The sequence below is a fragment of the Gymnodraco acuticeps genome, unplaced genomic scaffold (genome assembly GCF_902827175.1).
Source record: "Gymnodraco acuticeps unplaced genomic scaffold, fGymAcu1.1, whole genome shotgun sequence".
NCBI lineage: Eukaryota > Metazoa > Chordata > Actinopteri > Perciformes > Bathydraconidae > Gymnodraco > Gymnodraco acuticeps.
In genome coordinates this window covers 418,456-435,568 of record NW_022989947.1, presented here as the reverse complement: position 1 = coordinate 435,568, position 17,113 = coordinate 418,456, and the positions used below count along the sequence as shown (strand labels likewise).

At 40.0% G+C, this 17,113-nt stretch overlaps 1 protein-coding gene across 5 annotated transcripts in view; it reads right to left on the bottom strand.

Annotated features, from left to right (window-relative positions):
* Positions 1–433: 433 nt before the first annotated feature.
* Positions 434–17,113, bottom strand: part of samd12 (sterile alpha motif domain containing 12) — a 146,291-nt gene continuing 129,611 nt past the window's right edge. For all 5 annotated transcript variants that reach the window (XM_034210424.1, XM_034210425.1, XM_034210426.1 and 2 more), the window contains one exon: positions 434–1,920. In XM_034210424.1, coding sequence (XP_034066315.1) covers positions 1,695–1,920 — 226 coding nt within the window. In that variant the 3' untranslated portion in view covers positions 434–1,694. The remainder of the gene's footprint in view (positions 1,921–17,113) is intronic.

Sequence of the window (17,113 nt, the reverse complement as noted above, 5' to 3'; positions counted from 1 at the left end):
AAACAATGAATAGCTGGACACAGAGGGGCCAGTGTACAAATGGAATACCATTAAAACCCAATGGCTCTTGGGGGCTGTTGCTGACCCCTTTTTTTCCTCCTGGCTCCAACCGCAGCAGCTATTTTTGCTGATTGACAGCTCCCATCCAGGAAGAGAAAATATGTTGTAACCATGACAACAACTCATGCTACACCGGCGTGGATGTGAGCTTTTGATGATTATCACATTTCAGCATCAAATATTGCGAGGTCGTTATAACGGCTTCAGGATTATATGTATTTACAGTCATATAAAATAAATTGATGATGGTAACAGCTGTTTTGTATGGCGACAGACACATGTGCTTTTAAGTGCAGTTAAAATACCAATAATATCAACAGTGAGTGGCCATTATTCACATTGACAGCAGAGATTTGGAGTTTTTCAACAGAGATGAATAGAATATATTGTATTTTTCTAATAGACTGAAAGAGACAACATTTTTATGATGAGCTTTTGCGCACAGCACGTCTCCTTTCTAGACTATTTTCAATACATCTCATCTAAAAATGGTTTCAAGCTATGAGATGGAAAGCAGACAAAGCAATAAAAGAGTCAGCAAACAGAGGGGAGGATATGAAAAAGCTTCTTCTTTTGTTATCTGTGATGTGTCTTTCTTCTCTTTCTCTCTTCATTAGCAGTACAGAGTTTCAAGTGGAAACATCTCGAAGCCCTTCTGCTGTGCCTGTTCCTTTTCTCCTCTCAGCCACTCCCTTTCTCCCGGTTTACCTACTAACACAGTGCTTTTAGGGACACCAAGGGAATTTCCTTCAGTTCATCCCGTTTTTTGCTTCATCTCCTTCAGATTGCTTTTCATAACGATGGCGTTCATTTCTGAGGAGCCAACTCAACCGTACCTAATGTGATGCCAGGTTCATTGTTTATTCCCCAACTGTTGTTTGTTTTCACAGTGAAGTTTCTCTCAGGGATAATGTCTACCCTAAGTGATCCACAATATATATAGAGGGAAAAAAGTGGGCAGCGATATGGATACTTCACCAGGACATATTTTACAGAACCTATGCACAGAATGAGAGCACATAAACACACAATGGTTGTGTTAATTGGTCATACGTTTACAATTGTGGGTCGGCAAGAGATGAAGAGGAAGAATTAGGGACGGAGAGGAGTATTGTTGTGTATAGTCATTATTTTGCAACTACTGAACATTCTCAGTAAGGCAGAAGCTCAGCACAAGCACAAATAGTACTCATGGGAGGAAATACACACTTCGGTACAATGAAGGACCTAAGATAACACGAACAGTAGATAGACTAAGTTTGCATGTAGGAGTGGATTAGAAACTTTACTTTTTACTGTAAGGGTAGGGTAGGTTTCCCTTAAAGCCAATAAGCACACACATGAAAATGTCTATTAATCACGTATAATGCAGAGATTATCTCGTGTAACAACGCTTTAAGGAAAGCCAGTCAAGGCAAATGTTAAATCTTGGGTCTGAATTGTTGTTGGAAGGGCTTGGCTGAGTGTATCTTGAGGAAAAGGGAGTGTTTCTGAGAGGAGTGTGGGGGAGTTATAGCGTGAGAGGGCTCGTGAAGGTCTTTCTGGAAAGGTCAGAAATTAATGGAGACGGTACGCCTGCAATGGAAACTATTGGTCAGATTCCAGGAAGCTGTAAGGAGTATTTGGACTGCGAGTCAGAACCTGTGGGAGCTTCTCAGAAGTGGCTTGGAAGAAGAGTTTTTTCCCCCAGATCGGATAAAGATGAAGACCAAAGGTGATAGAGGGCTGAGATTGTTCCTGGCGATCACATATTGGGCAGATGTTCTGGGGCCAAGGCGGTGGATGTCCTCGTTCTCTTTTTTTGACTGGGTAGTCGTCCTCTGTCGGTTTATGGTGAAGATGGGGTGCACTCCAGAGAAGCTGCAGAAGAAGAATACAGAACATTAATGAGAGAAAATAACAGAAAGGAGGGTTTGAAACGGAGAAACAATGCTCCTGACAGACAGAGAAAGAGGTTGAGAAAAATCAGAAATGGCAAGAAAGAGAAAAATAAGATCGAAACAGGAGCGCAAAAAGAGAAACAATGAAAACCATCACAGAGAGAGCAGGGAGGAGGGGGGGGGGAGCAAAACCCCAACCGAGCCGAGTGACGTAGATGAGAGAGGAAATTAAGAAGTTGAGATCAAACAGGAAAAGAAAGAGAAAGGCCCGAGATAACAAGCATGGGCACAGTGAGGCATAAAAATGGATCAGGGGGATGGAATTAGAAAAATAGAAGAGAGAGGGGAGATAAGAGAGAGAGGATAAAAGGCAGAAGGAGGGAGGGAGAGGACGAATGAAAAGAGAGGGGACATAATTCTAAAATGTCAGAAAAAAAAAATCCATGCAGGGAGCATCATTGTGCTTGCAAGCGCCGTACAGAGGGACAACGCTGTGTCCATCACACACACACCCACACCCACACACACACACACACACACACACACACACACACACACACACACACACACACACACACACACACACACACACACACACACACACACACACACACACACACACACCAAGGAGAATGAGTCAGGCAGATGAAGCGGAGAGAGACAAGTGACATTTAGAGCTCAGTCGGAGCATGTGATGACAAGGCACAAAGATACATGCCAACCCCGACCATGTGTGTGTGTTGGTGTGTGTGTGTGTAGATTCAGTGTTTGATGGCAGGGAACTTATTTTATATATTATTCCTTCAAGACTACACAAGATGAGAATGAATTTGGAGGTTTTGAAACTTGATTCAGTAAAAGTCCAGAATTTTGAACAGTAGAGCAGAAGAACTATCAGCTCAAATGTACTTATGGTGTCAAAGTAAATATTTCTGCACACAAATGGCACCTGTGAAGGAAAGGGACAAACTATTTCCAATCAGGTCAATGGAGTTTAAAGTTCGGTATGGATCGTTGTCACCCTAAAAAAAGTATAAAAATTGTGATATCTTGAGTTTTTTTTTACCATCTATCCAACCTGACCTGATGATGTTGTGGGGCAAACGCTGAATTATTATTGTAAAAAAATAGATAGATAATATAAATAACCATAAAACAGGAATACTTGAAATACCTCAATGTGCATATGGATGACACACACACACACACACACACACACACACACACACACACACACACACACACACACACACACACACACACACACACACACACACACACACACACACACACACACACACACACACACACACACACACACACACACACACACACACACACACACACACACACACACACACACACACACACACACACACACACACACACACACTTAACAGTATTAGTGCCAGGGCTTATCAGTGCAGAGGGACCACACACACCACAAAAGGCTGAAATTCATTACAGACGTAGGTGGGCCTTGACAAGCTGTCAGCGTGTTCGAAAGATTCCTCAAATCCCCCTCCCCTGTCTCCGGAGTACGCTGAGAATACTCAGAGCCCTGCTTTCTGCTTTCTCACACACACGTTATGCACACACACACACACGTTATGCACACACACACACACGGGCACACAGGAATGTCTCCAGGTCTACATCTTAATTTCAAGGACAGTTTGCATTGTCATTGCACCAACATAGAAACACAGGAAACTCTGTTCTGAGTCTTAATTTCATGGGTACTTTACAGTCGCCTCTCTCCATCACACACATTATTCAGAGGCACTGCTGAACAGAGAGTGGGGCTAGAGGTGCAGTTCAATGACATACTTTGTGTTTCTAATTTCACTCTGCTTCTATTTGCTGCCACACACACAAACGCAAACACATAAAGACACATAATGACCATGCTCTGCACCTCAATACAAAGGATGGTTTACAGTTATGGGTGTGGTTTGGATGATCAAAGAGATTATTGTTGCCATAAAACAATGCTTCCACAACATTTATGCAAACATATTTTCCAAGCTGTAGAAAAATGTGAATATGATTATCCTTCAGCTAGCACGGTTTCATTTTTCAAGGACGGAAAAAGGGCAAATTGCTCTCGAAAACTCTTTTCTTCAACATAATTACTATAATCTGCCAAACCTAAATTAAACAGGCCAGAGTTTGAATGCCTCCCTGACATGAGTGTGGTATCTGTGTGTGTGTGTTCCAGTGTCTGACAATTTCAGCATGCTTCTGTGGTGTGTAATTGCATGTGTGTGTTTGAATGAGGCACAGAACACTTGTTTTTTCGCCAGTTATTAAACTAACCAATTACAAGGCCCACTCATCACGTTTACGTCACAAACAAAGGGAGAATTGATCTATTATTAATGCACTTCTTCAGCAGTGTAATTCACACAAGGATTCAGTCTCATTGCCACACACACACACACACACACACACACACACACACACACACACACCACACACACACACACACACACACACACACACACACACACACACACACACACACACACACACACACACACACACACACACACACACACACACCTTCTTTATACCTCTCTCCCTCCTCCTCCTCTCTTTCCATGCATTTCTAATCAGACCTCTCCTTCTTGTTTAATCTGAGCACACCTTAGCGTGCAGATGCCTCTTCCACTTTCTCATCTCTGCTGTGTGTGCCACATGTCTTTTAGTAAAAATACGGAGGAAGACGTGTATATGCCCAGATTCTGTCCATGCAGCTTTAAAGGTGTCCAATAGGGTGCATGTGCCTGCTGAGGATCCCGGACAAAGTAACTGCTGACAACCTTTACATGTGTTTTTAACGGATAATGTCTGCCATATATATTTGACTTCTAGTCAACAAATGCCAAACCAACATGCTGCTAAGACCTGCTTGTACAGCCAAAGCCGTACTGTGAGAACATATGATTGGTTTTGGTATTAGTATGGGATTTGATGAAAATAAGAAATAACGCTTTCATTGGAAACCTTCCTGTATTGGAAAAAAAGAACACAGGACACAATGAAAACCGTGGCCTTTCGAAAATTGGATGATGAAGACGGTCAACACAGACTTATCTTAAAAAGTTATCAACCTAGAATGTGGCTTGACAATATTTAGTCTTGTTTGCGAGGCAGAAAGTCCTAATTTGTATATGTGGTGATTTTCTGTTAACAAGGGAGTCTGTTAGCCCTAGCTGCCAGAAACCAAGTTCACGCACAGAAAAACAGACACGCCTCATGACCACTAATCACCACCAACAAGTCAGAAATGTACAAAATAGATTATCAGAAAAAAAACATTACTCAGTCAGCCAACACTCCTTCAGCACAACAGCTCCGAGACTTTTTGGTTTGTCGTTTTTAATAATGAAGAATAAGTATTGTTCCAGGTTATAGCCTGAGTGAGGAAAAGCGTTTTAAGCAGTTTAAGAAAGATTGAAGAGGTGAAAGATCCAAAAAAGAAAAAGATAGTTGAATTCATGAATGGTAAATCTTAGGGGAAGATTGTGGTTATGGGAAAATACCCTATTCTTAAGGTTTTCTTGTACTGAATATTGGCATTGGACATACTTTGTGAGATGTGGAATCACTCAAGATGCACATAGGGCTATTGGGATGGATGTACAGATGCAAAGTCAACCTATTTCAAAAGTATTAAGCATGAGCCTCAACATTTGACACAGCAATAAAGGCAAAAATGAAAATATAACCCATACAATGACACCAGGGACCTGGGATACACAATCTTACTGGCAATGATCACCTTGTTTCATGAAGGTTAACTTCATCAAGCTAATCGCCTCATGGAAGAACGTTTGTTATCGATTCATAGATTGATTTATGTATAGTCTACTGTCCGTCTGGTTCAAAAGCGTCCAGCAGAGGTTGTTGAAACTGAGGGGTCATTGAGTACAGATACATCACAAATTAATCTAAATGAAAGGTCGATGACTTATGATGGGACACTGATGCAAAAAGCACACATTATATATGTCGAGTTCTGAGTCTCTGTGGTGTTCAGATAAGGTTCAGAGTGCCTCGTCTCCCAGCGTGTGTTCAAAATAGGTCATCTTATTCTGCGGATCCGAGCGAGCGCGCCTGCTTCTTCTCCTGCCCTGATTTCAACAACATAAACAACTGACGGGAAGTTTCCCCCCCTCTCGCTCTCTCCATCTATCTCTTTAACAACGTAACCCAGTGAGGTTAAGTAAATAAATGTATTTTATGCATAGCAAGAGATTGAGGAATGGGGCTTCTGAAAGTGCTTGCATTTTGCTATTCCAGTTGTGTGTCCAGTTGGGTTTGTTTGCGACTGTGCCTTTTCCAGTGGCAGTGGCACCCACACACACACACACACACACACACACACACACACACACACACACACACACACACACACACACACACACACACACACACACACACACACACCACACACACACACACACACACACACACACACACACACACACACACACACACCACACACACACACACACACACACACACACACACACACACACACACACACACACACACACACACACACACACACACACACACACACACACACACACACACACACACACACACACACCTTGCCTCAGCTTCGTCTAGTTGCTCAGCAGGGGACCCTCAAACCGAGCTCGGTAACATTTCTTTACTGAGCTGCTCTATCATGCAGGACATTTCTCCAGACACTGAGCTGTCACGGCCTTCAGGGCTTTGAGATGGCGATGCAAAAGGAGAAAAAGCGGAACAGTAAAAACAAGGGACTCATTTATTGCAGCGCATATATGCTGATGTCAGCATGTTTCTACAGTGCGTTCTTGTTTGCAAGTCGTGGGTGAAAGCTCAGTTTGCACAAGTGGACATTTCAAGAGAGACGTCTTCAGATGGTTCATTGTCTTAAATTACAATGCTGACATTACTGATGCAATTTGCTCAAGGATTTAGCAATATTTGTGGTGGTTAATGGTTTCAAAACATGGCAAGAGTATTTTGTCATGATAAATCATGAGGAAAAGCTACAAAGGTCACCTATTATGCAAAATATTGTATACATAAACATGTGTCCCCTCTGTGTAAAGAGACTCTGAAAGTTTCAGGACAAAATATTTGATCCATTTATATAAAAACCTGTCTGAAAATGAGCTGATCAGATTTTGGCCACTTTATGATGTCATAACGATGTTTTGGCTTGTGTAACCATTAGCCAATCACCAACCAAGGTAAGAGCACCATTGTGTTTTTTTTAACCAAATATCTCTCAGAGGGGTGAGGGGAGTGGCTCCTTATTTTCATCTAAAGTAACAGACCCAGAATTAGCACTTTTGAAACAGAGGGGGTTATGGGATGCTGCAATGATCTGTTTGGTGTTTGGAGCCAAACACTTCAGAGACATGTTTTGTTTATATCTGAGACCTATAATATATTGATGAAAAACAGTATAATAGGAGACCTTTAATAATGAACTGGTAGGTGGTAGTTGTGACCTTTTTACGACTCTATTTAATCTTTTTGCTCAGCTAAGCTAACAGGATCACTGATTTCATATTAACTGCTAAGATTTGAGAGTGGTTCATCTTGTTTATTTTTAAGCAAGAAAGCGGAATAATGAATCTTCTGAAATTCTGTAATTTATACTTGTAAGAGTTTGGTGGGCACTGCATCATTGTTTGTGTATTCTATGCTAGCTTTGGGTGATGATGAGACAAGACAAAGTCTGAGAATGTAATCTTATTTTAGTCCAAAAAAACCGATTAAAATGTTCTGTAAAAACAGCTGACATTAAGATATTTAGTCAATTTTACTCATCAGATTCAATGTCAATCAAGATTAGCCAAAATATCACCTCCTTTCCTTGCTACCAAGCCCTGTTGTTTGTATTGTTCTTTAGTAAGTTACTCTAAGTCTTATTTTTTAAATATTTCATCGTCTAATTTTTTCATCAACAATATTACATGATATACATACTGTAGAAACCTTGCTCAATGATGTCTGTAGCGTCTCGTCATCCTCTTGCTGACAAACTGTTTCAGTCATAGGTTTAGCTAACAACATTATTTTAAATGATTTAGATGCAACCCTAGGTATTTCAATATAGCATTTAAATATATCATGTTATATATCCATATTGCCAACCCCTAGGCTACACTTTTTTAAATTCTCAACTGTATAACATTACATTACATTGCATTTAGCTGACGCTTTTATCCAAAGCGACTTACAATAAGTGCATTCGACCAAGAAGACACAAACTTGAAGAAAACAGAATCATATAAGTACATCAGGTTTCATAGAACCAAAACATTTCAAGTGCTACTCAACTAGCTTTAGATAAGCCAGTCCTTTATTAGTATATAAGTGCTTTGTTAGCAATTATATCATTCGAAGTGGAGCCGAAAGAGATGAGTTCTCAGTATGCGCCGGAAGGTGTGTAAGCTATCTGCTGTCCTGATGTCAATGGGGAGCTCATTCCACCATTTTGGAGCCAGGATAGCAAACCCACATGTTTTTGCTGATGGCTGTGATAACACATCGAGGAAAAGAGTGAGAGAGGGTGGAGTGACACATAGCCAAGAGACACAGTAAAAGAAGACAAGGTAAAGACATGTGGACACGCTGAGTGAAAACGCTCTGTACTGCTGACACTGATAAATACCTGAGGAGTGTTACACAGTCGAGAGCCTGGCTACTTCCTCATTAACCTTGTGAAACCACAGCCAGTTCAGGTGATAAACGACATCTCATTATGTGCTATTAAACACAAAAGGTTCTCCCATAAGAAACCGTGACTTCTTAAACGTTCCCTCTGCCTGACAACATTCTCCCTTAGGGACCTATAACAAATCTTCTATGAAAGATTTGTTTGCAAGTTATAGAATGACCCACTGTGGCCTAATATCCTCTGACTGCTGCTTCTTTGCGTGCCACTTACATGTTTCCCCTCCCTGTCTCGTTCAAAGTCTGTTATTGTTTTTTACAATAGAACTCAGTGGAGTCCCAGTAGAAGGCTCAGTGATAAGCGAAATACTCTGACACAGAAAGGAGGCTTTTACCATATGAAAGGCAGGCGAGGAAAAGAAGGAGAAAAACGAAGAGAGGAAACGGATAAAGCGAGAAAAGATAAAGGTGCTGGGATTGGAGGATGTGTATATGAGAGGAGAGGGAGAGAGGGGAGAGAGACAGGGGTGGGCGGGAGGGGGAGATAAAGGCAGAGCTGTATTCCCTGATGTGGCGTCTGTGTGTTGGCTCTTCACAGCTCCTGCTCCAAGGATTACTGCATTTACACTTCAGCTTAAAATAGCCCCCGTGATAATTTATTTAGCTGGAGCACGCCATACGGCATTGTGTTCCCAGAGAATTGTTATTTTTCCCTGTCTATGAGATTATTCCACTCCCTCCCTTTCTCTCCCTCAATTTCAGACCATATTCTCTTTATATATTTTTCTCTTAATCTTTCTCTCCCTAAGAAACTCGCCTCCTCTATAATAATCACAAACATACAAGTGGCTATTTTTACATGCACAAACCTGACTGCTGGGCATAATCATATGACCGCCAAGTTGGTTACATGACCCTGAATACACCATAACAAAAATATGTTGTTGTGAAACAGGTGATCATCTCTTGGATTTGCGCAGGGCTTAACTTTGCATCATATAAAAAAATAAAAATAGTAATCTTGTTATTAGAATAAACCAGATTTTCCAATCTAGGGCCAAATATATTGAACTCTGTGTATGTTCACAGCGTAGACCAAAAGCACAAATACGTGGTCCACTCTATTTGTTAATATTTATAAGCCTGTTTGTATGTTTAGTTATTTTAAAACGTGAAACTGGGCACAATGCATAAGGCTGATCTCCACTCCCACAGTTAACCACATTTCATGAAGCAATCTTCAAGCCTTTCATTTAAATATAGAATAATGTATGATAAAGGGCACTTGAACAAACAATCACTATTTCATACATTTATCAACATTTAATAGTGGGTTTGAGTTGATTGTTTTACTTGGACTCATCACTTATTCTCCAACACATCCATCAGAATAAATATATTCAAGGATATAAAAAGTATAACAGAAAATACTTCTGTCTGTCTATTATGCATGACTGGTTATGGTAGCTCATACCCTATTTACCACCGTGTTATCATCAGTAGCATCTCATCATCGTTGATCTCTAGAATAGTTTATAGCACAAAGCAGAATTCACAATGAAGGATACGTTGAAAATAACCATGGCCGGGAAATAAAGAATGTCCTTTCATTGGCATCTTATATGCTGCTGTGTAGTGTGCAATAACAAGATTATATTAATTGTATTAGCTAATTACCAAAACAAATGATATCTCCATTACATTATATAAGACTCAGCTCGCTGTGGTATACTTAAAGTGTGACCACTCTCTTTATAAATACCCGTTTGTGTGTGTGTGTGGGTGACGTACATTATGCTCATGGTTACTGTAGCATCACAGTATATTTGTATCAAAGTTAGATGTGTGGTTCCTTGAACATTATCCATGCAATGTAACCATCGCTAACAGACAGATTGAAATGAGCATTTACCACAAAATTCCTGATTCTACTTCATATTCCTAAGCCAATGATGTACCGCTCAAGTGAAGAAAGCAAGTCTTTTACCACAGTGTTATCCAATTTGCCCTTGGGATATGATCGTGGAGTGTTCTTTGAGCGTACTTGGAGAAGACGAGCCCCCTCAAGATGCTCAGCTGATACGGTGGCCTATCAAGAGTGGGACACGGCATGTTCAAAGTCAACAGCACTTAAACATAAGATACGAGAGGCCTTCAAAGAGCGGAGACAAAAAGGCTTGGTTGCTATTTTGGAACGGAGAGCTTCAGTAGCAGAGGTTAAAGGGGATCATCAGTCTTCGTGGCACAGCGAATCTCATTTTCCGCTGAAATATGATGACTCGACAGCAGCGAGGACTGCAGTGATGTCGCAGGGAAGTGGGGCTCGCAAAAAGGAAGGGGTCTCAATGTATTCCACTCAGCGGTTTCCCTTTTCCAACAGGAACCCTGAGAGCTGTTGGTGAATAATGAATACCTCACATGGCTCCATTGGTCCGGAAACACTGACAACTCTCGTTTCCCTTTGTTAGTGTAAAAAGTCGAAGGACATTTATCATTTGTTAGCACTTGAAATTCTTCGATTTTTTAAACAATTCTGCCCTTGATTCTGAAAAGAGAAGAACAATGGCAGGTGACTCATGAGTCATTTCTAGCAAGCAACATATTAAATATCTGATTATTTCAAGCCGTATAGCTAATCAAGCTAGCCAATCAAGCTAACATTATATTCTTGGGTTGCTTGAAAACACAGTCTGAGATGAATTGTGTTAGTTGACTTGAATGAGATTAATGATATCATAAAAAAGTTTTTTGATTATGCACTTGATGGCTTTGTTGATGGTTTGAATAAGTACCACAAATGTGCTTTTTCCATCTAGAGAGACATTTGCCAAGTTGGAGTAGGTTAATAGGACTTTAAATAACACTGAAGAACAGGTGTAGGATATAGGTGGTAAGTTTGTTAGCCTGATATGCAAAATGTTGCAGCTTTAGCAGTTAAACACACATTTAATCCGTTCTTTACACCTTGTTTCTCTTAACAATGTTCTTAATGTTTGGAAAGAACATGAACCAACATGTGGACAATTGAAAAGCTTGCAGGCTAATTGGCGTCAGAAAGGCCAGCCGAACAAGTTGTACTAGAAATAGATGAGTAATGTATTATACTGCACTAATTATATTTTTAAAGTGAGAAGAACATGAGAGCTGGGAATGGGGTGGGCATTCCCTTCTTATGTGGGAACGCTTTGAAATAGACAAAGGGCATGATGCAAAGGTTGCCTAATTTTGGTTGGGCCACAGAGTGACTCATTCTAAGCCAATTATAGTCGTAGACACTCGTACAGTATGAGAAACAAATGTATCTGGGTTGTTTTAAAGCATGAAATATCCCTTACTGCAAATGTTGCATGCATATTGTTGTTCAACCATCTTTTATTTAATGTGATCACAAACCTTTACATGGAAAAGAGCTGTCACTTTTACAAAACAATAAAATGAATTGCAAACTGATGAAATAGAAAACCCTAGACATTTTCTTTGTGTTTTCCTCAATTTCCATTTAATCTAACTCATGCATCTGTTCTGTCCCCGAAGGGCACCATTTGCACTGAGGGCAACACATTCAGTGACAAATTAAAGAAGCAGCTCTCAGAATTGAGAGGCACTTTTGCAAAGGTGCAGTCTTGAAAATATACATTCTCTCTGTGTAGGGGATGTATTAAAGTAGGAACGACGCCCTCACATTTCTCTTTGGGGAGACACTGTGTACATTTAGCAAATAAACCTGGGTGGAACGCCTTCCTTTCAGCGACATAAACAATCACCATGAAGAGAACATTTCATTTTCTTCTCTACTGAAAACTTTTGGAAAACACTTTAATTCCCTTTGAGTGGCTCTGGGATTTCAAGTTTGTCTGGTAATTAAATAAGAAATCAATTCTGCAAACAATTAGTTCCGCCGGTGCATGCAAGCTATTAGTACTTGTTCAAGGGTTTGTGAGTGTTGTTTTGTGTGCGTACAATCTCCTTTGTAAGCATACAGTATGTGCACAGGTTCAGGCACATTTCTTACTGTGTTTGTTACGTGGGTGTTGTGAGAAGGATTGCTTTTCTTTGAGCATGTTTGGAAGTTTTTTTTTTAATGAGAAGCAGAAAGTGTAGAAACACCCCAACACATCCTGGTTTTAGTTTGGAGGCATGTCTTACATACAGTAAGAATAACACAGAAACATGAGTTGACAATTACATACAGTAAATGAGCAGAATTGAGATTATGAGGTCCCAAAGACATACATAATAAAAGCAGTTAAAAAACATTTAGTTTAGAAATTCCACATACTTGTACAAACATAATTCTTATAAAACAAGAAAGCTAAGGACCTGCATCTGCAGTGTCATCAAACATTCAGTCTTGATTTGCTTCGTAAGTTGAATATTGTGAAAAATGTGAATTTTGCAGAGAGAAAATTCAATTTATTTTTCTTGGGATGAATGAACATTTGATAACTTAAATCAGATGAAACTTATTTGGTATCTCATGTATGGAAATGTCTTACCTTGGATAAACTCACTGTCTGTAATGTTCAATGCTTTCTGAGAACGAGTATGTGCGAGGTACATTTTGCCGTAGCCACTCTCACTCAAACTGCCTTATCTGACTCTGCTTTGGCTTTTCAATAGATTTCCCACAATGCATTTAAACAACCCCCAGACAACAGGAGTGAACTTGTTGCATTCAATTTGTGTGGGAGGAGAGTGTAATACAGATAATGATAGCAACAGCATAGTAACTGCTATAGAGTGAGCATCGCCGGGCAAAAAATAGGAACATTATTATTACTCGCACAACAGACATGGTGTTCTGTGGCCGCAGTGCCACAAGATATGTTCTTTATTGACGGTAGTATCTGTGTTCACCCTGTATGACTGTTGAATGTCAGCACAAAACGCTACAAAAGTGCTTTTGCTCTCAACACTGCAACAATCTATATTTGTTATATAAATAATGAAAAAAGACTGTGTAAAGTAAAAGAGGGCATTTGTAATGACAAACATCTCATCATATAATCTGAGTCTGATGCGGTTTCCTTCAGCTGGAAGAAACGTTTTCGTATCTTTCAACTTATTGTGTAGTTTTACAGCCCAAGACTTCACTGTTTTGGTTCACTCAGATTCTCATTAGTGCCTTTACAAAGAAAAAGATAGAAAAAATGTCCTCTCTTCACTATCTGCCCAGCACCAAACACCAGACAGGCAGTGACGAGCAGGTGAACATAGCGAAGCTTTTAACAGCTCATAAGACATATTTGTCTCTCACAAATTGGAAACCAAAAACGGGCTAAAAATAAGAATGAAAATCTGATTTACATTGGAAAAGTGACTCCAAATTAACATTTAATAGATGTATAAAAAGCCAGATTTTCACTGGGAAATTTGGCTTTCAATGAACAATATCATAATATTAATAAAAAAGTAATAATTCAGCATTCAGTGATGTCATTCATCACAGTGGAACACAGCACATATTCCAATTAACATAAGGGTTGTATATTGAGAGCACAAACAAATCAGTTTCTTATCAGTAAACTACCCTATATTTAAAAAACAAACAAAAACATTTTAGTATATATTTAAAAAATATATGAATTTGAACTCAAATGCCAAAAGGCCTACTGACTGGAGTGTGTGAGGCCTCCAAATCAGGTAGGAAAACCATGGGAAACAATGGCAAAACACAGCCTTTAGCTAACTTTTCATCTTTTAATATAATAATTCTGCAATATCTGCCAGAATCTGAAACTTGATACCCTCACTGGAGGTAAGCGTTGGTTTTCATATAGCTGGTACAGTCTCCATATGCTGACTCTGAACATCTTCCTTTCAATCCCTCACACCCTCGCCTCTTCAAAGTAAACCACTTGAAGTGATCGTGTATTCTGTGCACACCGCCGGCCCCTGCCCCTGTAGCATTAAACGTGTATTTACCAGCTGGGGGTGTGAATACATGACGAAGCTCCTGAATTCCCAGCAGGGCCATACCTGCCACCGCTACACCACATCACCCTTGAGCTAGACACCTTAACCTTAGCACAGCACACAGTCAAGCACGCATTGCATCAACCCGGCTGTGCGTAAATGGCTATATTGTTAGTGTGGGGGGTTTGTAAGTCCCAGTGGATACAGAGGGGGGCATCTGCAGGCAATGCAGGAGTCATATAATGAATATTAATCAACATATGTGCTGTAGATCTAGGCAAAAGACTCTAGAGAGTGAAGTCAAGTATTACCTTGGGGGGGATCTACCATATACATTCATTAGCCATCAACCCCGCCATATCTGCTGCTGAAACAAGGCCCCGTGTCCCAGCATGTCCTCCAGTCAGAGCACAGCGGTTCGAGCTTTATGTGTGTGCACGTGTGTTCAATTCATACGCACATTACACCACTTATGATAACAGTGTTGCTACAGTGCGACAGTATGAGGGGCCGTTCAGGCCGTAATTCATACTGGTCCTCTCATGCACATACATTCTCCTTTCACATACATATATTTTCACTCTTACACACATATATTCTCCTTTTACATACATACATTTTTACTCACACACAAGTATTTATTTACACTCACACATTCATACATTCTACTCTCATATTAAATACACACATTCATACATTGTCACTCACACATTTATACGTTTTTCACTCACACATTTTTACATTTTGTTCTCATATTCATATATTTTAATGCTCATTTATACATTTTGCTCTCATGCACATTCATTCAATGTTTACATTTAATATTATAAATAATATATGCATGTCTGAAGACAATATATGTATGCAAGAGAAGAATGCATGTATGTGTGAGAGAAAGTATAGTGGAAACGGAAGGAGTATGGTTGAAACGGAAGGCAGGTCATTATCGCGCTGTGATTGGCTCAGAATGTCGAGCGGGGCGGGCTCATGTTCAGAACTTCTGATTCAAATCAACATGATGGAGGGGGAGATGAATCGTGTCAGTTTTATTAAGAACTTGCAGTAAAAAATATTTGTAAAAAAAATATGAAGAGCAGCTGATTTGAAAAAACAAAGTGGAGACACGGCTGAGTGACCGCAGTGCAGAACCGCTGTATAGTTTAAAATAAATCTCCTAACAATGTCGTTCATTTTAGACATAGGCTTATTATATTTACAGCCCTTAATAACATTCATTTTCTGGGCTCAATGTGTGTCTTGGCCGTTTTCGTTGTGATCGATAAATTCACCTAGTTTCCCGTTGTTTAATATTATCAACGTTCCAAGCAAACGAGTGCTTTTGTTTTGAAATCACTTCCGCGAGTTTCTAGGCCCCCTCTGATTGATTGATTGATTGATTGATTGATTGAAAAGTGTATTAACAGCTTGTATATTGGGTACAGTACAGTACAGCTCAAAACATACAATTGTTAAGGGGATGCAGACCAGAGAAAGACTTTCGTCTTGTTTACATCAGGGTCCCCCATTTCCAATTCATCATGTCATTTAAGACATATAAGACATATTTGACATACAGATGGCTTATTTACAATTTACATACAGGTGGTTTTTTTACATACAGATTGCTTATTTACAATTTTCATTTTAGATTTCGTTCTAATACATCCTAACCGGACATTTAAGACATACCAAGTCTACAGATATACAGTTAGTAACAGAGTCTAAAATGCGAGTATATACATAGATGGGGGGGGGGGAAGCTGTCCATTGAACGACAGGTTGAGATTTGTACCATTACCGGGGCCAGTTTTGCAATGCTCTCCCCCGAAGGTGCTCTTTAAGAGAGGTTTTGAAGGTAAGTATAGTTTTACTTTCCTTTACAGTTGTGGGAAGAGCGTTCCACCTTGATGTGGCATAATTGCAAAACGTGTATTCCCCCTTTTTTGTGCCAAATCTGGGTTTCACATGATTTGTGGAGCTCCCTCTGGTGTTATGATCATGGTATTCCTTGACCTTTGGGAATAATTTTGACATGTACATGGGTACCATAGAGGTGTAGTGGATCTTGTAGACCAGGCCCATTGCAAGTAGCTGTACTCTGTCGTCTACTCTAAGCCATCCTAGGTTGTCAAAGTGGGCAGAGGTGAGGTGGGTTCTAGATGAAAGGTCAAGCAGTAGTCTGACCAGTTTATTTTTGCGATGTTTGAAGTTTTATTTTTAGCGCCTTGGAGGTGCTATGGTACCATGACGTGCAAGCATAGTCATAGTACCCTTGAATGAGTGCTCCTGCCAGAGTTTTCAGGGTGTTTTTGTTTACCAGAGAGGAGATCCGGTATAGGAATCTAGTTCTTTGATTGACTTTTTTTATTACATTGGATGCCATTTTGTCACAGGAGAGGTTTGCCTCAAGAATAGATCCTAGGTATGTAATTTCCTTCTTACTTGTGACAATAATGTTGCCCACTGCAACTGAGAAGTCGTCGGATTTGCTGAGATTATGTTTCGCTACAATGACCATTAGACCATTTAGTAAGGTAAAACACAACAAGCAAAAACGCCTCGCAGAC